This window comes from Kryptolebias marmoratus, linkage group LG19 (genome assembly GCF_001649575.2).
Source record: "Kryptolebias marmoratus isolate JLee-2015 linkage group LG19, ASM164957v2, whole genome shotgun sequence".
Lineage (NCBI taxonomy): Eukaryota > Metazoa > Chordata > Actinopteri > Cyprinodontiformes > Rivulidae > Kryptolebias > Kryptolebias marmoratus.
In genome coordinates this window covers 15,051,395-15,077,962 of record NC_051448.1, presented here as the reverse complement: position 1 = coordinate 15,077,962, position 26,568 = coordinate 15,051,395, and the positions used below count along the sequence as shown (strand labels likewise).

The following is a 26,568-nucleotide window of genomic DNA, read 5'->3' as shown; positions in this document are numbered from 1 at the left end:
GCTGATAATAAGAAACAAGAGTCTGGCAAACAAAGCTGGGTCTGTAACAAGATCTCGGCAGAATGATTGAGATTTATCACAACCAAAGGCCTAATAAGTCTCTTCATTTTGTGCTCTGCTTTGAAGATGGAGAGCAGATGAAAGTGTTGTATGACATCAAGAACTGTAGCACAAGGAAGATGCTTTATTAAAATAATACTACAAAATAAGAAATAATTGCATTTTCAGAATGAATTGGGTTGAAAGGAAGAGATGGGACTATTTGGTATGATTCAATGTGCTTCTCAGTGTGTCTTGTACAGTGGTTTTGTCAACTTATGATGCAACTATATGCCAATGAATAAATCTCGAGCAGAAAAAGAATGGATTGAATGCATGAATATTTTTTCAGCTGACGCTTTGAGCCCGGGTTTATCCTCTTCTTGGTTCTTGAGCATGTCTTTTCCATCCAAGTGTCACTGACAAAGCCATTCCCTGTCAGAATTCTCTGTCCACTGCTAGTAAAAAGCAGCAAGTAGGACATTATATCCCAAGCCTAAAGTTTCAGAGAAGAGAAACCTTGCCTGAAAGTACCTTTGATCCTGACCACCACTCTTAGACAGAGACATTTTTACCTGTATAGCAATTGGTTGCTTCTTAAAATTATTGATAATTAAACCATAGCAATAATGGTTGTTCTAAAGGGAAAGTTGAGAAACACACATTTCTCAATTTTACTGATTTTATTGACTCATCTTTATATCTTTGAATTTAACTAGTGGTGGCTCTTGAGAAATCCTAAGAGGGAAGGTGAAAATGTTGTAATAATGACAAATTATAGGAACAAACTTTGCAGTCTTTCACTTACTCTAGATGAATTAGAGTTAGCTATCATCTATTTACAGATTTCTTTGTAGGTAGGTACATTTATTTATATAGCACTTTTCAGCACAAGGCGACTCAAAGTGCAAAGTGCTTTGTGTCAGAACACTACAAAATCAAAATTGACCATCTATCACAAACAGCACATGGCAGAGAAAGTAAAAAATGCTGTTGTTCCAGTGACCAAGAGATGCTAGCTGCACCCTCTCTCCTTGCATATCTCACAAGATATTGACTTTGGGTTTTCTCTGTTAATCTCTAAATGTGAAGCATTAACAGTTGAAATGCTGTATAATCAGAGGTTTTTTATTCTGGACATTAAAAAAGTAATGACAAGATTTTATGCACTTTTAATAGTGTCTTTGTAAATGCAACAGTGTTCGACAGTCATCACTGGAAGTGAGAATAAATTATACTTTTCCTGAAATACCTGTCTTCTTCATGTGGAGGCGACAGTGTGGTATTTTGCTCCTTTTCCTGTTTTTTTTTCTTCTGAGATACAATAACACCAGCTGTCAGAAGAAAGTAAATGTTTTATATACTATAATAACTGAATGCATGTTGTAAATGGCGCTGGTCTTTGAAAATTAGGAGTTTTTAGTCTTGGAAGCTATTTACATAAATAAATAATAGATGTTGTATGGTTGGCAGTGCAGTTTGAAGTGCACATCTCCTTTAGCGAATGTCTCGTGAATTTGGCTCATGTGCATAATCCTAATTTTTACCTGCAAAAGCTGCTCAGTTCTTTGGTGAATATGAGCCAAAATCTTCTCCAGGCTTCAGCCTAATAAAGTTGAATGATGCTGAGATCTAACACTGATGCAGATGAAACTGTCAAGGTTAAGATAACCAGTGAATAAAAAAATGTAAACTGAAAGGTTTAAAAAGTAGATAGGCCAGATAGAAAATGATCAGCTGAAACCCTGGTACCTGAGAACAATTGAAGGTTTGTACACCACTAGTGCAGTTTTCCACCTAATAATTAACAATTTTGAATATAAATCACATCCAAGTAAAAAGGTTCAGTCTAAGTGTGTTGTTTTATTGATAATCAGAAAGTAAGTCTCATATTGTTTTTGCAAATTACACTGATGCACAGATGAAGAGGCACCATATAATTTGACAGAAAAAGGAAATATAAAAGCTGTATAATTAACTGTGATGATTAAAATGTGCTTATTTAGGAAGTTTATTTATGTTGTTTTATTTTTCCCTCTGCTGTTACTGTGCTGAGAAAAAAGCAGCCGGAATAGACTGCACATCCCTGTCACTTTCCAAATAGAAGCAGGTCATCATGACCTACTGCTGCATATGGCAGTGAATATGTCTCTGCTGAGAGAAAGCAGAAGATGGATGCTGTATCATCCATTTTCAACAATTAATAAGAGATATAATATGAAGGGAATAAAAAAAATGGAGCATTAGCAACATGAAGATTAACTGTGAATGCAGAGCAGCTGTTTGATGTTTTGAATTCTCCCTAAAACTTAATTACCATTTGAATTTTTAAATTTATTTTTTATTTGGCAATTTGTTATCTTATAACACCCCCACATGAATGAAGTGAAAGATCCACTGCTAATTATTGAAGGGAATATTAGAGTGTAAATCCTTTGTTTACACTTTGGAGCCAGCATTAGCGCATGGCAAAGCCACTAACCTTTGATATTGGCTGTCATCACAGTATAACCATTATCAATTCATCCCCTTCTCCCCCAAAAAAATTTCAACACAATCTTCTTCAAAGCACATCAAAACCTCATTAATTCCCTCAACTCTGCAGTGACGGTAACAGCAAAGATGAAACGTGAATGTCATAGCAAAGAGTACTTTACAACTCTTGAAAAAAAAGAAGGGAGAATTATGTGCTAATCCATGTCGGCAAAACACAGAACGGGGCTGCTCTTGTTCCTCTTCAATCAAAATATTTCTAGTGGCTGTGTCAAGTTCATCTTGAATCAAAACATCAGTTAGGATTTATCCATAAATCTTTTTAACATTTCACACTTTAGAAATTGTTGAACATGTTTCTGCTGTCTCATGTTTGACATGTCTAATGATGAGGTCAAACAAACAACACAGAGAGCACGTTAACTGTCATTTATTTCAAAGCATTTTAAAAGACATACGACTGAACTGGCTCCTTTTAAATGGGAGAATACAAGTGCAAGTTAAAATGAAAGAATGTATGGATTAACTGCTGCAAGTAGGCCATGAGGAAAACAATGCGAGCTATGAAACTCAGTTTTTCCAGTTCCTATAATCAGTTGCCAGAGAATGGTAAGCACCCTACATGGATCACTTTCATTTCCTTCCTAACCATCTTCCGCTCTGTCTTCATGGGAGAGAAAAATATCCCCAGTGCTGTGAGATAGTGACACCGCTTAGAATCCCTGGTGTTCATTCGAAATTTTCTTTTCAAATGTCCACAAATGAACACAAAATGAATACCAGTGGGAATAAATTAGCTGCTTGCTAATTGGCCTTTAAGCCATCTTTGAATGTCAGCGATTAAAAGGAGGGGAAGGAATTTTTCAATGAGCGGCTGAAGAGGAGGTGGGGGGGGGGGGTGGAGACCTGAGGACATAGCATGCACTCTTTTAGTCTTCTCTGACATGAAAATACATACACACAAAAATGAGACAAACGCACACTTACCAGCAAAAACACTGAGGTTTTATAAAGAGTGGACATGAATATCTGGAGCTTTGTGCTTTTGTTAATATTAGTTCTGCTCTTTTCAAACTCAGCAAATAAAGTACTCCTTTTAGTGTCAGAGGTTGAGTTTTCTCTCAGACCTGAATTAGGGCACGAAGGGAGAGAAATCATTTCACAGCCTTCAGAAGGAAATTGGATGGGTGTGGATGGAAAGACATGGGTGAATGTTCAATTTTGGTCCCTGCAGATTAGAACCCATAAAAATTATTTACCCTGCACACAAAAAAATAGATCACAGCAACAAATGGAACATTTTATGTCGAAGCACACTATAGGACTGCAACAAGTTGTATAACAAAATGCATTCACACCTACATTTAGATGCATATAGAACACCAAAGGAGTCTTGTCTACTCACATTGCACGATCAGCTCCACCACAGCCTCTCGGGGCTTCACGTTGAACCCATTATACTGGCTGGTCTGGCAGCGGTACGAGCCCGTCATCTCCCTGGATACGTTAACAATTCGCAGGACACCATCATAGCTCTCCATCTGCATGTTGCCGTCTGGCATGGGCACCTCTTTATCTGCTCGAGACCACAGGATGATGGGCTTGGGCTTCCCTGAAACAAGGCACTCCAGCTCCACTGTGTCACCCTCACGGGCCACCAGGGGGGACTTGCCCCGAGGGACTGTCAGGCTGGGAGGAACTAAGAAAGAGAAAAACAAAGGAGGGACTGATATGGGGTTCTAGAAAGTCAGCAGGCGGGGTAAATGGAAATGTTCGACTCGGTGGGGAAAGGTGGCGAAAAAAGATATGGAAAGGAAAGCGAACGAGCATTTCAAGTTGCAATGGCAATGAAGCTGAGTCTCAGCAACAAACACAGCAAATATGGAAGAACCATGTGGAGATTAGCAGCAGTAATGGCGAATAGCTGGCACCAGACAGACTCAGTATGTGCAAGATGTAAAACCATCATGAACGGCAGCAGTGAGTTTAATGTTCTCAAGCAATGGCCAACACTGAACAATGGAGAACTGACAAGCAAATGCAGATAATACCAACAAATTCCAACAGATCATGTTCAGGTGCTGAAAAGTGAAAGGAATTTAACATGTTCTAAATTCAAAACCAAATGTTCAATTCAACTGTCCCTTCTCGCATTTTGAAGAACCATGAAGTTTAAAAAATGAATCTCAGAAGGGACAAATCCAGTAAAGTTTGAGACAGTGTGAACAAACATGGTATCAATGCATTTCTGTATTTTACCCAAATGTTTACGTCCTTCACCAGTGTTTAAATGGATTTACTAACTAAATACAAAATAAATACACAGAGCTAAAACACTAAAGTTTAACTTCAAAATGAAAAACCAACTGAGTTTTTATGGGTTGAAAAATAGACATCTCAGCAAGAATCAGACCAAATTTGAACTAAGTTAAAGTTAAAGCGGTTAAACCAGATTTAGATGTTGTATCAACATTTACATTTAACTAAGATTTGATGTATGAAGAGGCTCTACTCATACAGGCAATGTGTTATGTCACACTGAGCTAACCAGCCTCACAAGCACTGTGACATTTCCACAATTCAAGACCTTCGCCAGGCTTTGACCACACCTAACCTACAACACAAAGCACTACCCCATTATAAGACCATGTAGAATCTGTCTGCATGTCCTTCAAGCCAGAAATCTTAGATTTTGCAAAAGAATTGGCATGTTTCTTGTACAAATGCAAATTCAAATACCATCTATTGCTCAGTGGTAATTATTTGTCGCACGTTCTTTAGCAGCTCACTTTAGCGATAAATGTAAAAAGCATATTAGCATCAAAGGAACAGCTCTGAGTGTTGTGAAATAATCTTAATCCCATTGCTGCCTTAAATAAAAAAGACTGGTAAATTAATCTACAGCGAGGAGACTACTAATTTAGCTTGCTGCCAAGTGGAACTAGCCCCATGGAGATGATTGTAATGAAAAACAAGATTGGATGATGAGTCTTCACCCTATGCTGCAGAATTGTCATGTAGAATATGTGTCTAATTACATTACAATGCCAGGTCAAATTGCCCTTTTCACTAATACAGCTCTCCAGCTCTGACAAGGCTGGCGCTCTTGTGTGACAAAAGTCTTTTTCTAAGCATTGTAAGTACATGAAAACTTCCACTCGTTAACTTAAAGCAGACATACATTATTCTGCTGTCTTTTCACTAAGGCAAAGAAGTGTTTCAATTCCATTAAATTGTCAACTCAATATTTCTGACAGAAATTTATAAAAATCACTGAGCTGGATTTTTTTGGTTTCACTTCATATTTTTTTTTTATTTTGCTACAACAATGACAAGTCTAACCTAAACCTCACTTTTTCAAAACCTAACATATGAAGCAGAACTTTATTGTTTTACAATAATATTGGATCTCAGGCCCAGCTCACACTGAGTGGACAGCCCCTCTATACATTCCAGGACCTATAGGACCTATTAAAATGTGGGTAAATCACAGCAAATTTGGAACACCACCTTCTGTGGGATGACTGTTACACTCTTGGTAATTATCAAATAGGATTTTCTCTGATATTTTCATCAGCCAGCCCTGCACATACGAGCCTGACACCATGATGGTAAGCTACCATAACCTGGCTTCAGAAGTTTTCTGCATGCTCAAAATCCTTGTGGGCCTATCACGCTCTATCACGCATAATAAGGAGCCCACTGGGTTCTTAATAAGCACCTGAAGACCTTGCCAAAACCCTAAGAATCCATTCACGTTCTGGCTTATTCCTTAGCATCATACCGCAGTCACCATCCAGTACGAAGGGGGCCTCAGGACTTGCATATACTTTGACTGTACTTCAAGCTTTGTCAAAAGTCCTGCAGCTGTAAGTTTTCTGATCAGATCTTTCTCCTGTTTGGAGCTGTCTGATTGTTCCTCGATTAATCAAGAAGTAAAATGCTCAGAGAAGGGATTGTTTTTAGGAAAAAGATATTTCAGCACGAGAGCTACTCCTTATAGCTAGAATACCATCAACTGCAGAAGCAGCACTGTCATTACAATCAACAAAAAAACATGGTTTTTGGTACCTTTGTTGCCATATTTTTATCACAATATTCATCTTAACATCACACTCTCATTAAAGATGCCTTGAGCATTTTTTCACCACTTTAACATTCACACCAGCACCATTACCATCACTTGCCTCCACTTTGTATTTACTTTTTCACTCTTGTGTCTCATCCAGCAAAACAAAATTTACAACAGAATCCCTTTGAAGGGGATTTTAGAGCATTGCTGATAAGTAGTGATAGTTATACTGACAATAACAAAAAGAAGGAAAGGAATAATCAGGAGTTTATGTAGAAGAAAAAGTAGTAGGTAAAGTTTTAAGTATTGGAGACATTTGTTGGGTTTCTGTGTGTGTCTGTGTGAGTGTGTACATTCATCTGTTCTGCGTTTGGAAAGCAGAAAATCCAGCAGGTTGGATCAGGCACTTTGGTTTCTCATCAAGCATGCTAGCCAACTAAATTTGTTTAATTAGTAAACCTGGCAAATTGCACCCGCTCCTAGAGTGTTGTGTACATGCATTTGTGTGTTTATGTGTTTGTTTTGTGTGTGTGTGAGTCCAAGCCATCAGCAGACTCCAAGACTATTTTGTCGCACTGCTCCCCAAAATAGTTTACAGCCAGCTTTTCACGGGCTGAAAATCTCCTCAGCAATGATGAAACCCTGTTGTGCTTCCCTGATGATTTTTGAATCACCGTCATTCTGTCCAAACAATGCTGCAGCTGGACTAGAATCAAGCCACGTTAAAGTTTCTCGGTGATGAAACCACGAGCAACCGCCAGAAATTGTACCAGAGAACAGATAAATATATAGTTTTTGGTCAATTCATGTTTGGGTGAGAAGTACAAATTCTACAGATATTTATGTCCAAGAGGATCTCAACATGCACTCTTATGCCTAAATTTTATAACTACACCTAAATACCTACTCATCAAAAAAAAAACCACTTGGTTACTTGCAATTACGTGCATATTATAAATTCAAAAAAGTGCAACTAACACTTTTTTGGCACTGGTAAATTGCAGCCCAAATTTGATGAATAATGGTAAGTGCTAAATTGCTGTAATGCTAGGCTGTAAGTCTGTGTTTTTATTTCTTAGTCTGTTGATCTCCTTGTTGATCCTAAATCTTTGCTGTAAAACAGAAAGCAGAAAAGTTGCTACTTCACCCATCTTTGAAACAAAGTGTTTGGCATTTAATGAGGAGCAAATGATCTTGATAGCCACCATGACAGTAGATGACTTTTTATTCACACAGTGTCTCAATGGTAGGAGACACATGTTAAGTGCTGGTGTTCTTTCAATTTTCTTCCATATTTCCTCCACATTTACTCAGGTCCAAACAGCAGCTGAGCAACAGGAAGGGAGCAGCAAGAAACCATTAGTGTGTAGAGGAGAGCTGCCATCGCCACACCTGGCCTCTCCATGGCCCAGATTAGACAGACGATTACAGTTGTCTGTCGGCTGGATTTGGAAACACAAATAACTGCTATTAGCTGCCACTGTCTCCTACCTCACCATCACAGAAAAGCAAATAGACACTTGCTTATCCTTCTCTGTATTTTAGCCTTCCTCCTGCTGTAGCTTTCCTTTACATGTGAGACTGACCACTGAGATGTTCAGGGTGGCAGAGAGCCTGCTGCTGGTCTTTACTGTGCTCTCATTGTGCCAAAGCCCTCCAAATGTCAGTGATGCCTGCAGGGCACGTTCACTCTGTGCGTTTGCAGTGTGCATCTATATGGTTTTTATGTCTCTGGATGTGCATAAATGTGAGAGTTCCTCTTCTCGCCCACGGGTGACAGCATGCTGTGATCCTGCCCGAGTTCCTCAATGAAATGCTTTCTGATGTAGTTGTTAACTGAGTTGTCCATGCTTGTGTACTTTGGCTCTTTGACTCTAGCCCAGGTATTGCCACACATTTCTCGAGCCTCAGCTAGAATTATTCTTCAAGCGTATAAAGGCTGACAGCTGAAGCTTTTCACCAGGAAACTGCAATACAAGGAAATATCAGGCAATTTGCATTTTCTTACAGCAACGACATTCAGAGTGGTGCGCACAACCGTCTTTGAGAATAAACATTCCCACTGCCCCTTTTTCAAGTAAGCACTGTGACATCACTCCTCGTCACCATGGCAACATAGCGTTCTCAACTACTGCAAGCCCTGCAGAGTGTGTGCCTGTACGTGCAGGACTGAAGCCAATGAGTTGGTCGCAATGTGACAGGACTCTCTGTTCCTCGGAGAACCAGACCTCTGGGGACAGGGTGAGGAGTCCCGTGGGTCCACTGTGGGTTTGTTTGTTAAAATGTGTGCATGTGTGCGCGCCTATGTGTGGGATCTACACCCTGAGCTGCTGGAGTGTAATAAATATCCACAGATGTGCTACAGTTTGCTTAGTACACTGTAAGGCTGCAGCACCACACTGCTGACCACAACAACACACTATTGTGCATGTGTTTTTCAGAGCTCTGTGCCTTTCTCCTGAGATTTCATAACTTGTCTTGCAATCATTCTCTCAAGCCCCTTATGAATTCATGTGGCTCAGATTGCAGAACAGCAGGCTTTCAATACCAATGCTCTCATGGGTTGCAGCTGATTTGTTGCTACAGCGGTCTCTGTAATGCTGCTCTTCTCCTTTTTCTTTTTTTTTTTGACATGCACTCAACCAGTCAGTAACAAAACTGCCCTGTTTAAAATGCATAAGAATCACATTCAGCACCACAACTGCATTTTTCTGTGAAGTAGTGAGCAGCAGCTCCACTTAAAGGAACAAAGTTTATGTACATTGCTCATGGGGGGCCGACAGTTGTTAATAAAAGAGGGTGGGAGCATTTCTTTTCCATTCAGGTTTCTCTCCCAGATGGTGACCTCAATAACTGCAGGTGGTGCAGCTGAAGCTGTAGGCAGGTACAAGGGTTGTGCAACCTTTTCTTTGTGAATGTTACATATCTCTGTCAACAACACATTAAGGATACATAAGCAGCAAAAATTGATAGTATATGACTTAACCCTCCGTCATGGTGAAGTGCTATTATATGTGAGTTTTGACTCGAAAAAAGCAATTTGATGCAATACTGAACGATGAAGCAAAAGAATGATGCTATCAATTTTAATGGGGCCAGCCTACAAGCAAGTTCAGGCAGACAACTCGAGCTGTGCTGCTGCTTCACACATGCTCTCTCTCACACACACACGCACACACCAGGGTTTAAACTAAGATCATCATATGCAGAGAAATGACAGACTTATAGCCAATTTGGTCAAACCTTGACAATAATGTTATGTGCAAACACACGTAATATCGCAAGATCTCATCCAATCAGTTAGTGCTCAAAGTACATGTTAGGGATTACTCTAAAAATCTTCTTCTTTGTCTTTTCAAGGGTCACCACAGGGAGTCATCCTCCTTCATCTAACTCTGTCCTCTGTGTCCTCTGTCCTTACTCCAACTACCTCCCTGTCTTCTCTAACTGCATCCATATATCTCCTATCTTTTTCCTGGCAGCTGCATCTCTTTCATCCTTCTACCAATATACCCACTGTCCGTCCTCTTCACATGTCATCCAATAATTAATTTCTCAGAGGTTTATCAAAATCCATCCAGTGGTTCATAAAATATTTTAATTATAGATAGACAGAGTTGAATTTTATAGAAAATGTTTTAAACAAAGATCCTGGGCGATGCATCAGTGCTCTGAGTATGTGTTGGGTGGGGATGGCTTTCAGCTACTACCACATCAAACTTTAGCTCAGTATCTGCAAAGCTGACAGTTATAGCAATTTCTGTGTTTGTAAAGGTTGATTACCTGTGGTGGCGTTCTTTAATCAGGTTGACTCTAAAAGTTGTAAATGCACATCCAATTATTACTTCCTAAGAGTTTCATTAAAATCCATACTCAGGATATAGAGACATTTTGTTACCACAACAGACAAATGAACACACACACACACACACACACACACACACACACACACACACACACACACACATCCATCAGTTACATTATCACCCAGTTTTTTGACTTTTGATGGTTCTCAACAAAGCTGAGCTATGGTAAGAATGTCAAAACAGAAGGAACAAAATTATCAAAAAAAATGTCATACCATGTGGCAAATTTGAATAGTGCAAGTATAATTCCACAGTGGTCTCATGTTCAGTCCACACTGTATTCAATACAGATTCTTTACTTGAATATTTTCCTTCAAAACTATTAGTTGACCCACACTAGTTGCAGTTTTCCTACTAAACAGTAGGTGACAACAAAAAAATGAACTGAAGCGTCCTTGAAATAAAGTTTCTTTTTCATACACAAAGTTTAAACTTATCTTTTTTTACTTTTATATGGATATTTGTAGACTCTTCATCTAATATTTAAACAAATCAGATTTTATTAGTACAAATACATGATTCGCTTCAATTTCACTTCAAAACTACACCTATCCACGGCTGCTCAATCAATGCCCTCACTCTGTGCTTATGTCTGTCTGTGTATCACCGGGAATTGGTTAATCTATACATCACTAGCAAATACTGTACCAAATATGTACTATCTTATTAATGTTTCCTGAGCTACCTTTTGATTTCCCTCAAAGCATGCAGCAGTATGTTTACAGAATATCACTTTTTTTGTTCATTTTACGCTGACAGTTCCATTATCTGCAGCCGACCTTGAAAACATCCTAGTTGTTATGTAGACAGATGCTGCCAGAGAGTTGTACATCACTGAGGAGATGGCATAGCTGTCATCTACTGTTGCCATACAACCAATTTCTCAGGACAGCATCCCAGCTGTGGGGCAGCTGTTAGGTTCTTTCATCCCACTTCCCACCACACAAGGCTTGTTTCATGAAGTTTGTTGGCTTATTGCAGGGATCTGTACTGTTTGAGTCATTCACAACTTAACTTTAGGACTCAAAAATAATCATTTTAGGTTTCACATGGAGTCACCCAGTATCTGCTGAAAGCCATATTTTTCCATTGTTTTGGAATTACTGATGGAGTGAACCATTATTTTAGTGTAATTGGATTTTACAAGTCATAGCATATTCCCATTGTCAAGGGTGACTAACACCATTTACAAAATCCCTTTTCTAGCAGTACAATTTTACCAAATTGCTTCACATGTTAAAGACGAACACAGGAGACTTTGAAAGAATTTGGGGGTACTGTCTCGTTTTTTATTAACCCATATTTCATCTTTCCACATGAATGTAACATTTTACCTTGGACTGTGTAGACATAACAGATGTGCAATACCACTAATGACCAATAGGTGGTGGTTTTAACTAAACTTTGGATGTATTATAAGCTATTTTTAAAAACCTGCATTTCTTAAAGATTATTTTTAGCTGTAGTCATCCAAAACAAACGAGAAACAGATTTCTACAGCTTACATTTTTTATTTATCAAATGCAGCAATCCAATTCAGTCGGTTTGGAGATTGCCAGAGGAGAGCAACATTTTACAGCACATAAATACATAACTGTCTGCAATTGCTTTTTTACAATAGCTTGTACAATTATGTAGCTTGAAAATGGTTAGAAGTAGAAGCTTATATCAGTATTAGATCAGCTCTGATGTTAGATTTACATCTGAGCCACCTTAAAGCAACATTTCAGATCTTTTCTCAAGAGGTTCTGTGAAACATCTTACTTGTTCCACACAACTCTTTGGAAAACCTCCCTTTGAACAAAGAGACTTTAGTGCTGACCAGATTTTATATCTTATAAACATTTGCATTGTCATCAATTTTGGCATTACACGGTTATTTAAATAGTATTCTATAGATATTTGAAAGCACAAATAATGGCAGCAGCAGCAAGCTGTGGCACTTCTGGTGAAGACACTTCTGAACTATCCCACTGAGGCATTAAGTAGTGGAAAAAAGCCAAATGTCAGCTAAACCAAGTCATGGCTAAACCAACAAGCACTTTACAGCTGGTTCCTACACTGTTCTAAAATAAACATTTCTTTTAGCTATAAATTCCCTGTTAGCGTGGTTTTGGCCCATTTTCTGGGGTGTTGCCTTCTAGTCAGAGGTTCAAGGGCTTAATTCTCAGGTCGTGCAGCATGCCAAAGTGTCTTTGGGCAAGACACTGTACAACCCATTGCCCTTGTTATGCTCATCAGTGTGTGAGGGAGACTTTCAAAGTGCTCTATATCAAGTCTAATATATATAATGAAAGTGATGTGTGAGAACGAGTGAATGAAAAATATTGTAAATCTCTTTGCAAAACCTGGATGAGGTTAAGCAAAGTATTAAGTGAAGTGTGAACTATTTATTATTTATCATGATCTCTTTATACTTATTATGTGCTGTGTGATCGTGGAAAGCTTAAGGAACAGCAAATTGAATAATTGGGTTAAGCAAATTGAAAAAATTTTTTTTCCCATTTGGTTAATATCAAAACATGTAATGCTTCACAGTATTTTTAACAAAGCAAGAAAAGCTGGAAAAGTGAGATGCACTCATTGGACAACTTCAACTTCAATCTTTTTCAAAGTGATGAAAGAAAATCAACACGTAACTAACATCTCCAACTCTGCTCCATGAATATTTTGCATGCTCTGACAGTACACAACTTGTTTTTCTTCACAGTGACCAAACAGTATATGAACTTTGCACCCTGTGGGTGAGTCACGATGTAGAGTTCAGCTTCTCTTTATGAGCACCAGTAAAGTTTTTGCTGAATCTAGCACAAAACAGATCAAATGCTGGTGGGTCATACTAACCTTGTTAGAGTCACATGTGGCATGGTTACCCAGATCAAACAGTCAACGTGATGGCTGTAAGGAGACTAAACCATTAAAGGGTGGATTTACTAAAAGTCCAATGGCTTAAATATAGTTTTCCATTGTATTCATTAAACCAGCTAATTTTTAATGAATTAAGCAGTTAATTGATTTGGCAAATTATTTAACTGCAGCTATTTTTGAGATTGACAGAAACGCTGGGTGGTGGCAAAATTTCAACTGTGAGTTGGATGTTAATTGAAGAAACTCATCAAGGAAGGATTTCCCAGTACCAAAAAAGGATGACTTTTAGTAATTCTGTAATTCTGTATCCGACTGGGGAAAACCAATACTCATTTGTTGAATCTAAAATCTATCAAAGTGAATTATCTCTCCATAACAGTTTATAGGACCAATAGACTCCACTGTCACAGTAATAATGATAAAGCGAGTGCAATAAGTGGCTATCAGCTTATCAGCAAAGTCTTGAAAAACGATCTATCCCTAATAAACTCTGCACTTTATCAAACTCTCTAAAATGTCCAACAAATAGTTCCAGTCAGAATTAAAACAACATTTCAAAATCACAACCAGTGAGTCACAATAATCTCAGCATCAAGCGATAACCCAATCCACTCGATGCACATTTAATACGCACTCTAATGATGCGTCTGGTTGCTATTGGAGGCGTAAGCGATGTTTTACAATAATGCTCACAACTTTTTTCCAGCGGTTCTTGTGTCTTGTGGTCTTTGATCTTGACAACTTCCAAAGGGGAGGTCTGTGTCCTCGTTTCCTGACCACATTCATAAATATTTAATAGCCTCACAATCTCAGGGAGCCTTTTTCAAAGAAATGAAAAAATTCTGCTTATTTAATGAGCGGGCCACATCAACAAATATTAGCGTGGTTTTACAAAAAGGAAAAGGCATAAATCTGTTGTTTTTTTTAAAAAAGTGAAAAAAAAAGAAGATCAAAGTATTTTCTTTTGCACAGGGAAAGCACTGGCCTGGGCTGTGGCTCAATACCGGGTTGGAATCTAAAACTGGAGCCAACACAGTAAGAGTTAGGAAGCTTCAAGCTCTTTTCCAAGATGAAACCCTGTCAGACTTGCAGCGTAATCTTCTAACACTTTTATTATTAAGACTTCTAATTGCAGCTCGGTTTTCTCCCTTCAGGAGAAGACAGAGGAGCAAATATGGGGCTCATTCACCACAAAACAGGCTGCGGGCGCATGGCAAGGCAGAGGCACAAGGCGCTTTTAGCACACAGCAGCTACAGAGCGCTGCTCAGCAAAGACACTTCAGTGATTCATGGCATCAATCTGACTGACAGAAACAGGCAATCTCCAGCAAACAGACCACCCGCAACCAGGTAAAGCAGCAGGAATTGTAACAAGAAGAAACAAAATTCAGTTTATTATTCCAGATGACAAGAGCATCTCTATGCCAACACAAGCCTTTCATTCTATTTCACTCCCCCCTTTTCGAATGGGAACACTGAAAGCTTAAGAAGCAATCAAATCTAAGCCTAAAGGAAACCTTTCATTTTGTGCACTCACAATAGAGTCAGTCATTTCCTCTGTTATTTCCTCAGTCAGACGGCAATATGTTTTTATTTAATTATTTTTGCACATTAAAGGATCTGTGCTAATGCACTGGCATCACTCAGGCACTCAAAAAAAAAGAAAAAAAAGAAAAGAAAACAAAAAAATTGCACTACTTAAAAGATAATGAGGAAACAATCTTGGCAGATGCGATTGATCCCACTGTTTTAGAGCACAGGGATTATCAAAGGATTATCTAACAGTAATTATGCACCCAAGGTCGACGCACTGCTTTCATGTTCACTCTCTGAGTGGCAGAGGTGTGTGTGTAGCAGAAAAACAAGACAGTGGATGAAGGTAACAGTGCTTGAGCTTTGACGTGGAAGTGTGCATACAAGGTAGGGGAAACAAAAAGCTCCCTATGAACACTGTTCGCACTAAGTTGCATCACACAACCCAGAAGTTACTTATCAGTACCGAACACATGCCAGTAAACTCAAAGCAACAGATATCTACTGTGCCAGCAGCAACACAAAGTGTGGGAATCCCCAAATGGATAATCTGGAAATCTGGGAGGTGAAAAGCTGGAGACTCCCAGTCATGGTAGCTCTGATCAGTGCGGTAGTCTGTGACATCAGCACATCTTTATTGCTCACTGATTGACCCCATGCTACAAACGACAGATAAAGATGATCATTCCTCTCCCATTACATGCCCAGCTCCCTCGTCCCTAACACTGAATTTTAATACTGCCACAAAGCCTGTTTTCAGTAAGTTGGTATTATTTTTAAATGAACTAAATGTGCTTAAAAAAAGTCTAGAAAAAGGTCAGGCTGTTTAAAATTATAAGCATCACGAGGCTAATAAAAGCTGACTGGGAGGTGTTGATTAAAAGTATAACAAAAGAAAAAAAAAAAGTTTGACAGCAGATTTTTTTTCCTTTGGTTGTTGTCTTCAAGATTTAATACCTATTCTGTCACTAAAGCACCTACGCCTTGCAGACGTTTAGAATGACTGATTTATAATGGCGCAGCGGAGAATCAAAGGAACACAAAAAAGGCTTCTGTAAAAACCTTTTTCTTTAAAGACTAGAAGCATCACAATATGCTGTGACTGAAACCACAGAGACGTAGATCAGTGAAAACAAAGCAGAATGATGTTCTGTGTAATTAACTTGCCGAACATGCTAACTTGATAGAAAGACGACAGATTTTTGGTCTCAAACAAGAGTCGTTGTTAAATGTTACCTGAATCTGTTTGTTTAGTCCTATACCTTTATTTATTTATCTATTGGACGAGCTGAAGCGCAACAGAAGTTCAGCTGGTGACTTTGTCTCATTAATTCAATTACGATTTTAAGTTAATTTCATTTTAAGCTTTTGTCAAACTAATCATTATTTGAATGATCTCTAAATGTTAATTTCTATTGAATGCGTGCTCCATGTGAGTTGACCGAAGCACAAAGAAAAAAATGGCAGTGCTTATTTATAAATTATGCAAATGACAATCTACACATTTCAAAACACTTTAATCCTTAAAAAATAGTATCCTTGGAACTTGTTCTCTTTAAACGAAACTAGACTCGTTATAAACCTTTATGATTGAAATATTTATCAATACTACTAATACTTTAATACTAATTATTAAATACTAATGACAAGTGTAGTAGCAACACTTGTCATTAAAGAAAAAAAAGTTTTAAACATGTTCCTAGTTGAAAGATACGACGTATTTAATGTCTAACTAAGATGAATCAAGGCCAGGCTTGTCTGCCAGCTACAGCTGCTCTCTAAGAAATGAAAGGTAAATTTCCAGTTCAGCTTTGGCTTAATATGCAATCATATGATTGCATAAGCATGATGTTGAGTATGCTTTTACTGCACTTCAGAGTGTTTTCTCCTAAGTTTTTACATGCACAAAGAAAGTTTAGATACATATATTAAAACTGACAAAACTGACTCAATCTACAAGGTAAGATGATCTCTTTCAGTGACTGAAATTGTTATTGTATGAGTGAGGACTGAGGAGTCTGTGTGGAAATGTGCCACATGTAATGATGGAGGTGTTGGGATGAGTCCCTGCCATGGAGGGGGGTGAGGCTCACCAGTTGTGGAGGAGATGTTGACGTCGATGCTGATCTCAGGGATGCCTCCGCCCTTCAGCGCCGCCACGCAGGTGTACGTGCCAAAGTCGGTAAACTTGAGGTCGATGATGTCCAGGTTGGTGGTCCCCGGGGAGATGTCGGGATCCGTCTGAGTGATGACCATACGCTCTGAGCTCCGCAGGGCACGGCCGTTCTTCAACCAGCTAAATATCAGCTCCTCCGGAGGTGTTGCCTCCACCTAGAACACAGAACTCACTGTTAATTGGGTTTGATTGACAATTAGTCAATTTATTAGCTGCTTACGTGTGTGTTTGTGAGAAATACATGTCTTTGCTATATTTGTAATCGTAAACACGGGCAACTGACTATGTTATAAAATGGGGGAGCAAATTTGAAAATATACAAAAAAAACAAGAAACAGCTCAATGACTTGGTATGTAGCTGTTTGGTGTAATGGAATATGCAACACACTTGTAATACAGATGACTCAAGTTTGAGTCCTGCTAGAAACTACTTCTGATTTTTTTAATTACATTTTAACCAATCGTGGCTAAATGCAAATCTAAAACCAGATGTAGGCATTTACAGAACTTTCACTTTTAGGCCAAATTTAGGAATTTAGGAAATAATTCAGGATCAAACTGATAACCCAACCCTGCTGATTTAAAACTACCCAGAGTTAGACTTGGTTTAAATTGGACCCAGTACTGGGTTACAAATTGAGTTTAACCCAGCAGTTTTTAGTGTGTAGATAAAGACATAAATAAAAAAAACAAGGAGAACAAAATTGTTTGCAGCTCCTCCACTTGCTTCAGTTTTCTCTGATCACATACCTGACAAGAAATCTTGACTTCACGTCCAATCTGGATGTTGTCATCGTTGTGGTAGGGGTCAGGAGTGATCCAAAATCGTCCCTTTTTCAAAGCTGTAAAGAGAATAATTCACAGATTTTCATATGTACGCTGCATACGTTAACTCTTCAAACTGTGACACATTTACTGTAGGTTTAGCTTCTTCTTGTACTATTGATTTGTGCATCAAGGCACAGGATTTAATGGGTCTTTTAAATTTACTTTTTTATGTATTGCAACTTTACTTAGTGCCCACATTTAAAGTGTAAATCATGGTAATGGCTCTCCAGCAGATGTACTGTATCTGTGCATCCTTACCACAGTCATAAAATGTAAAAAAGTGTTGCTATTTTGTTTGAACAACAGCTAAAACTTTATCCTGTAAAGTAGCTGCAGGTTTTAACAATAATCTTTCAAGATAAAACAGATCAATGCATTACTTTTAAATATCAAACTTTTGTATCATTTATAATATCGACAGCTGAAGAATCCTGAGGCACTAAGCTGCACACTCACACAGCGTGAAGTCAGAAAAATACCTAACGTGATATCCACCATTTCTAATCCAATTTGGTTGGCAAACTCCTTTTCCCAAACACAGCTTGTCTGAATAGAAAAAAACCCAAACAAACAATAATTTCATTATAATGCATGCTGTATTGGTTCCAAAGATCGCATCTACTGTTCAATTCATCTCTTCAGCAAAAAACAAAAATATACAAACAAGCAAACAAACCAAAAAAAAAAAAAAAGCTGACGGCACCATGGAAATCTTTTCATCCAGCGATTCCCAAGTGACATTATCATATTCAGTTCCGCAAAAGAGAGAGAAAAAAAACAACAAAAAAACAAAAACAAAACCTGCATGTCAGATTTAAACACAGGAAATTGAATGTGCAAAACACATTGTGATGCCTGCCAAGCTGCACGCTGAAGGAGAGATGAGTGACACGCGCCTCCTTGACATGATCTTTCCTCTTCACGTTTGAAATCAGTGTCGGCAGGCAGAGAATCCTATTTCTGATGCGTGTCAGATACAAAAATTACAATCATGTCAACACTCTCTGAACAGCCCAGCGCTTTCACTCTCGTGTCCCACATACTGCAAGGCAACATCTATCAGCTGTGCCATATATAATTCAATAGTACTGGCATGAAAAATGTGTCATTAGCGTAGAACATATATATGACCTTTATGGATACAAAATATATCGAATTACCAACCATCCACATTTATTTCCCATTTCGACTAAGCTCTGTGTCACTGTGTCAATTTGCAGCGTTGATGCCAATTTCCTTAAAGCCAACAAACAGTGTAAGGTGAATGAAACAAGACAAAGTCCACAGTGAAAGCCATTAAGATGCCAAGTCTGGGAAGGAATACCGTATTTTGTACCACTATGCATGTCAAGCAGCAAGAATCTTCCAAGATGGAGTTGTACATCATGTCGTTCAGGCAGAGTTGTACATTTTGACAGTTTGGAAAGGCTTTTGTGTCTCAGTGACAAGCTAAGAAGAGTTGCTATGCACTTCATAAAGTATTATTTTCACACACACAAACAGATGCACACACACATATTTAAACACATCTCTGTAAGACGCTGTGCTGTCACAGGTGACAGCGGATAAACATTTGGATTAAGCTCTTTTATACATTCCTCCGGCTCAAGTGGGGTTTTTCTCATCTTAAGAGGCTCTGATGCGACTTGAGGCATTTATCACTCCACAGCCAGTTCTACTTAAAACAATCGTTCAGATATTCTGAAGTGGGGTTCTGTGGAAAGGTTATGAACAGTGAATATCTTACCTTTTGTAGATTGAGCTTTGAGCAACCTCAGTTTTGAGAAGCAGAGTTTATTTCTGATCGAACTGAAGAGTTCATGTTTAGTCAGAAAGGGACCAAGACCAAAGTGAATGTTTGTCATTTTCAACAATCTCAACGCTTTCATAGTAGTTCATACAAATAATATTTTATAAAGTTTTACAAAGCTCTAATTATTAAATTACACAGTTATTTCAGCAGAAATATGTTCTTCCTGCTGCAAGTGCCCCAGGATGCTTTGGATGTGCTACAGCTAACTGCTGCCACTATTTGTGCTCTGAAAAAGTCACTGAATTTTATGTAAATAACCACTTACTGCAAAACTGAAGATGGTGTAAATGGATTTAAAATACTGGTTGCATGAACCATAATGAAATTTTTCAGATTTGATTTTTATTTATTTAAGACGAAAGCAATCCACTTTGATCTTAGCCCTACTCAGACTGCTGACTAATGTCGTTCAAAAAGCTATCTACAGCAGGTAAAATATCAGTTTAACTGCAAGGTTTATGATGTATTTGTTGTAGGGGTCAAAAAGAAAACAAATAATTGTCTTTGTTCTGACAAAAAAAAGCATGTTCACACTGAAAGAGTTATATTGTGAAGCTTTTTCTGTAACATTTACTTTTTAGTATTGTTGACAGAGATAAAAAAACAAAAACAAACTTTTGGCTCAATCATTATTTGGCGTATTATAAAGAGTTTTTAAATTTTTTTGCTCTGCTATATTAAAAGCAGTGCTATTGATCATTAGGTTTGTCTGCTCAGTTCAAAAATGTTCTAACTGATTAAATAAATTCCTGATTGGTCCACTTGTGAACTCATGCTTTAACTTTTTAAAATTTACGAGAGAACCTATAGAACAATTAGATGTTCTTATAATGATAAGGGCATGTGACTGAGTTCTGTTTTATATTTGTAGCACAGTAGTCAATAAGAAATTTCTGCTGCTACTTTTTGATAATTTTTAATACTTGTAAATATCTAATAGAAAAAACATCAACACTGAGATGAATGAAAAGATAATAATTGCATAATTGTCACAAAAGAAAGAGGTTTATTTTAAAATCAAGAATCCATTTTTTTTTAATTGCACACACTTTAATAACAATAAAGTTGCAGCTGAATTAAGAGCAGAAATATCTGATGGTAGCTTTATAACCACCACCTGGTTTTCCAACTTTTCCTTGTGGTGACTCAACGCTTCCTTATTTCTGTACACAGCTGCGGTGCACTCATGCATATTTCAGAACAGGTTCTCTTCCTGTTTTTGCCACATTCAAAAATCCTTCCCTCGCATTTATTTAGGCATAAATAATGAAGAACAAATAGGCATTCCTGCAAATCGACTACATCTGTGTACAAGAGCGATAAGTGGGCATTACTTCCTCCGGTTGTAGTAAACATTGCTGGACAGCTGCAGTGACTAAAATGGTGCCTGTTCTCCTATGTACTACAAATACTCTAAAACCATCAGGTTTTTTTTTTTTTTTTTTTAAGGACTGTCATGAGTGTATGAAATGGGCAGTGCAGAGTTGTGGGACTTTATTGAATGTCGCTACAATGTCACTTTCCCTCTACCCATTCCTGATATGGTAAGTCCCATGAATATTTAACGAGCGTTCTGCTCGGAAACAGAACTTTCCCATTTGCTACGACAGTAAGTCAACGTACACAATTTTCACAACATCATAAATAATTTCTCACAAGAGCACTATTTTTATTTGTACAGTACAACTTTAGGAACGTCCACAAATAAACTTTACTGGGAGTATGTTCTGCTTGTTGAGATAAACACGAGGCATGAACATCTGAACATGTTTGTGCCATAACTGTGCAACGGAAAGAGAAAAAATATCTCAACACCAGGTCCACTCACAAGTTTCTTTTCCCAAAAGTGCTTTGTCTTTATTGTTTTTTTGTGTAGCAAGGTGCTGAGGGATTTCATAATGTCTTTTAATGACGATGTTAAGCTTGCAGATGGCAATGCACAAATACAAATGATGATTCCTTTGTTCTGGAAATCTTTGGGATTGGCTTGGTACAGAAATGTTGAATGGGAAAACAAACTGAGCTTGGAGGAAAACCCATCAAGCAGTTTAATGCTGAAAAGGCATCCTAACGACATCTAAATTGTCCATAGAGATCTTGGCTAAATATTGTCTAGAAGTGAAATTTAGATTGATATATACAACTGAATTTAAATGACAAATAGATGTCTACGTTTAGCTGGGAATGGTGAGAATAAAAATGTGCTGCCATGTGTTGAAGTGTGGGATTGATCTCAAGATCTCTGTGTTACAAGCACTACTAGTCACATCTCAGCAAGCTAACCAACCACACGGTCTCAAAGGCACTACAACAATATAAAACCATTAACAGGCTGTGTAGATGGAAGTGCAGGCCAGAAATCATGATTTATGCTGCACAAACTCCCTTCTTAATGATGTCATATTGTTGCCAACTAACATCCTGAATGACCTGATCTTCGAACACGTTAAATGAAGCTATGTCTTATTTAATGGTTTTTGTTGTTCACTATTACAAATACCTAAATACATTTTCATTTTAATCACAACTGTCCCCTTTTCCAGCTTTCTACTAAACAAAATGACAAAAGTTTTGTTTTTGAGAAGTTGGCATTACAATCACAATATAGTCTCCAAAATGTCTCAAAACATTTGCATGGTTTCTGAATTTCCTCAAGTGAGTCACGGAGGCTTGGAGCCGAGTTGCCTTATTTTTGAACTTTTTAAAATAAAATTGTGCAACATTTTTGCTCTTAAAATAGCACATTGAATCCATTTCAAACCCTTCTCAATTTATTTTCTGTATTTATGGAAAGCTGCAACTGTATTTTACCATCTGCATGGGAGCTCTTATATGGCAGAAAACATTTAAGGCTAAAGTTTCAAATGTCCAGATCCAAAAACTATGATGATGATAAATAGTCATTATCATTTGTGGGTACAAAGCGGTCTGAGGTGGTTTGAGGTGAGCAACAAAAAGTCATGCACATGAAAATAGGCTGTGATTTTCAAAAACTGGCCTTGCAAATCACATCAGCTTTGCTTGCTGGTCACAAATACTCAGAATTTAGTGAGACTGCAAATAAAATTGTGCCTATTTTTGCACAATTTTAAGTTTCCAACTGCTCTGCCACAGTTTCAGCCCAGTGATATACTGGGTAATTTTTTCGTATTAATGAGTAAAGATTATCTCTCATGCTTTAATTGTTTCCTTTCCTTCAGCATGTAGTTGTTTGTAGTAACATTCCAAAGCCCAAAATCCATATCAAGTTCTGCATCAAAGACATGGGTTTTAAAAATCTCCTAATGTCTAAACAGCAGTGAAGTTTTAGTTTCCTTATTGATATATGATTAGCATATTTCAAACACAGCTTCTGGGAAACATGATGTCATTTCCATAAGCGAAGGTAGTATCACTAATTCTTAAGCCAAAACCACAAGTCAAACAAATTCTGCATGAATTATTGATTTTTTTAGAAGCTGGTTGCCGTTTTTATTATCTAAACTTCCTGTCACCGAATCTTGGTTGTGGCAGCATACATTAAAGGCAAACATCCACTATAAGGACTTCAGTCTTTATGAAAACATCAACTAGTGAAATGGAGATTCTGTTTATTCAGATTTGCATGACCTGCCTCCTCTCTCCTCTTTCCGCTTTTGCTTGAGAGGTTGCACATAGTTCAACCGCGATGCAGTGAATATTCAAGGTATTCTTCTGGATCATTTCCATGCTTATTACGGTGCTCCTGTTTTCTCCGTTTTCACTGTAAACTGAAAGGCTTTTGCCTGCAAGCGAGCCTATTTAATTCTCCATAGCCTTAATAGCCTGTGGGAATAATGGGTGGCCTGTACATAAAAAGCACTGATAAAGATACAAAGAGAAAAGCCCTGGTTGAGGTCTTTTTCTGCAGAAAGCTTGTGTCACATGACAGGATTACAATATCACCTCAGGGGAGCCTCTTAGTGGAGCTTTTACACAGTCCTACGATGAACATGTGTGTAAGCATGTAATGAAAAACACACAATGGCATCACTTATACAAACAAGCATACAAAGAGCTTGTTTTCACCCTCACTGTCTCAGTTGTGCACTAACGCTGCCTGAGTGAGGAATGTCTCCCCACACTCGGCCGGAATCATCACTGTCATTTCTACCCATCAGTCCATGTCATTTTTCTCCTCACTGTGCATCTCTCGGCAAGCGTCTGACGGCACTCTGCATTCAGCCTTGTGGAGGGTTTCAGCTTAAGATGGACGTCTCTAGAAAATACTACCTGCTCGGTTCAAGGTTACACACAGCGCGGAGGAACAGGCAGCAGGATTGTTTAAAATATAAGACGTTCACTCGCTTTGGCATATTTGTGCCACCATCTCAACACCTTTCATTTTCCTCTTCATTTTCACTTCACATTCCTCACATTAGCAGCCACAGGTTCTTCATGCCTCAGCAGGTTTGCAACAAAACAACTCGCACATGTCTGATCTTTGGTTTGAGGAGAAAACAAAGTCCGTGCTGCTTTCAGCCTACAGCCTTAATTATCACCCACTGCTGAAAGTGAAATGGTGGGCAACGATGTTTTTGCCTGCGTCTGTTAAAGTGTCTGTTACATTAGCAAAAATATCTAATGAACCACTGCACAAATTTGAATGAAACTCTTAGAAGGTAATCATTTGATGTACAACTAAAACTTACTCACTTTTAGAGGCAACCCAATTAAAGATGGCCGCCAATCACTTTTACATATATTAAAATGTTGCGTGGTAGTAGCTGAGCCTCATCTCTGACCCAGGCTATAAGCGATAACAGATTGTGTGAGATCTTTGCCATTTACTATTGAAATCAACCCTCTTTATCTGTTAGGTTTTACTGATATTTACAGCAAGTAAACATCTGAACTTTCACAACTGATTTGCTTCCAGAGCTAACCCAATTCAAGATGGTCGCCACAGCCAACTAACCATACAAGAAACAAAAATGGCTATAATTCTATCGATTTACAAGACACTGAGGTGAAATTTGGTTTGGTATTGGCTAAGAATAACCCCCAGAGTGATACTGCATGATATTATGCATAATGACTTTTTTAAAGGTTTGACCAAACCAGCGCTAAATGTTATTTTTTAGCATGAGATGATGTTAGTTCAAAACGTTGTCATGAAATGCTGTGGGCATTCCGCCAAGAAAGGCTAGGCCTTTAATTTGAGTTCAGAATGATGCATATGGTCACAAGGGCACCAGCAGAAATTACACACTCAAATTTACAGAAGCTCAAAACGAAACACAAAGGCTTGTAGACATTCAGTAAAGAAGATGAGAGTGTGCCAACTCTGGACATTCAGCCACTAAATAAAGTATTCATGAATGGAAATATATTCAGCTTTTGCCCCGAATTCATCCTAAAGCAAATTTGATACGAGTCAATTACTTGTTGATATACTCCTGACAGTTTCATACACGCCTTGTTTTCTTCACACAGAATCATTTACACAGAAACAACAGGGAACCCTTTCACAAAAAGACAGCATTTTTGTTTCTCTGTAAACAATGGTGAGCTATTAATCATAGTTACAAGTATGGCTGTTGATGATAGCTGTTTGATTTTGTATGCTGTTATACCCAAACGTAGGTGGGAATGTGCAATTAGTTGCGTCTGCATGAGCAGGCGGAAATGACGGCTGTCTGGGATGTAGAAGCCACATACCTGAATTTGCCATGAACTCTTGAAGGAATTGTCACACACAATTTGATGACAGCGCTGAGTCGTTTGATTTTACATCCTTGATAGCTTCAGCGCTGCTCATTTCACTTCATCACACAAACAGAAAAGACACTTCTTTCCAAATAGACAGGAAACACAAACACAGAATCAGCTCTCTCTCTGTGTGTAGGGAGACATAAAAAACTAAAATGCTAAACCAGCTGCCCATTTCAGCACTGTCTATAGATGGTTCTCTCTCAGTTCACCAGCTCTTTATTTGAGATCTGCCGAGTCATATTTGAAATGCAACCAAAAGTGAACAAAACAAGCAGCGCACAGTGTTTTTTCTGCGGATATTTCACAAACTGGCCTCTTTGCCAGGGATAAAAAACGAATCGAGAGGGAAAGCAGTGTATTGACCTGTATTTGAAAATGTGTTGCAGACCCTTAATCCATAAAAAGAATCTCGTCAGCAGGGTGATGTGATGCCAGTGGCCTGCTGGGCTGCTACGGAGATGGCCAAGCCCTGGAAGGCAGTCTGGCTGGTGGGATAGTATGGCCCGAGAAAGTACCATCTGCTGGGGAGAGATGTGTGTTTTCACACACACAGACCCCTTTGGCAACAGCAGTTTGTTGGGGTTGCTCAAGAACCAGAGAGGAGGGTGAACAAGCTGAGATAAGCAACGATGAGGCCACAGGGTGACTGTGCAAAACATGCAAAACCAACTCTGTCTAGCAGAGCTGAATGATTAGATGTTCCATGTGCACATACGGCATATCAACATGTGCACAGTAAGGATGACCTACCAATAACAAGTGCTTATGATGTCATTTCTGCAACTAGTTAACATACTTATAATTTTAACAGTTTAGTTACAATGACATACAAAAAATAAGGTTAGGCCAAATCCTATTTCCTAGCATTACCCTAGCCAAAATGCATTTGTCTCCTCTATTTGAAGTCATAAAGAAAAGCGTATTATATATTTGCCCAGACCCAGACTTCCCTCTCCCCAGCCACTTGGGCCAGCTCCTCCGGGGGAATCCCAAGGCGTTCCCAGGCCAGCCGAGAAACATAGTCCCTCCAGCGTGTCCTGGGTCTTCCTCTGGGCCTCCTCTGGGACGTGCCCAGAACACCTCACCAGGGAGGCGTCCAGGAGGCATCCTCACCAGATGCCCGAGCCACCTCAACTGGCTCCTCTCG

At 38.6% G+C, this 26,568-nt stretch overlaps 1 protein-coding gene across 2 annotated transcripts in view; it reads right to left on the bottom strand.

Moving 5' to 3' along the window:
• LOC108231854 (MAM domain-containing glycosylphosphatidylinositol anchor protein 2) overlaps nt 1-26,568 on the bottom strand; it is a 220,738-nt gene that overhangs the window by 64,430 nt on the left and 129,740 nt on the right. Inside the window, exons 7-9 of one of the 2 annotated variants that reach the window (XM_017409220.3) lie at nt 17,798-17,889; nt 16,965-17,202; nt 3,938-4,258 (exon numbers count right to left, since the gene is read on the bottom strand). In XM_017409220.3, the coding sequence (XP_017264709.1) occupies nt 3,938-4,258; nt 16,965-17,202; nt 17,798-17,889 (651 nt within the window). The remainder of the gene's footprint in view (nt 1-3,937; nt 4,259-16,964; nt 17,203-17,797; nt 17,890-26,568) is intronic. The other variant, XM_017409222.3, reaches the window with a different exon arrangement.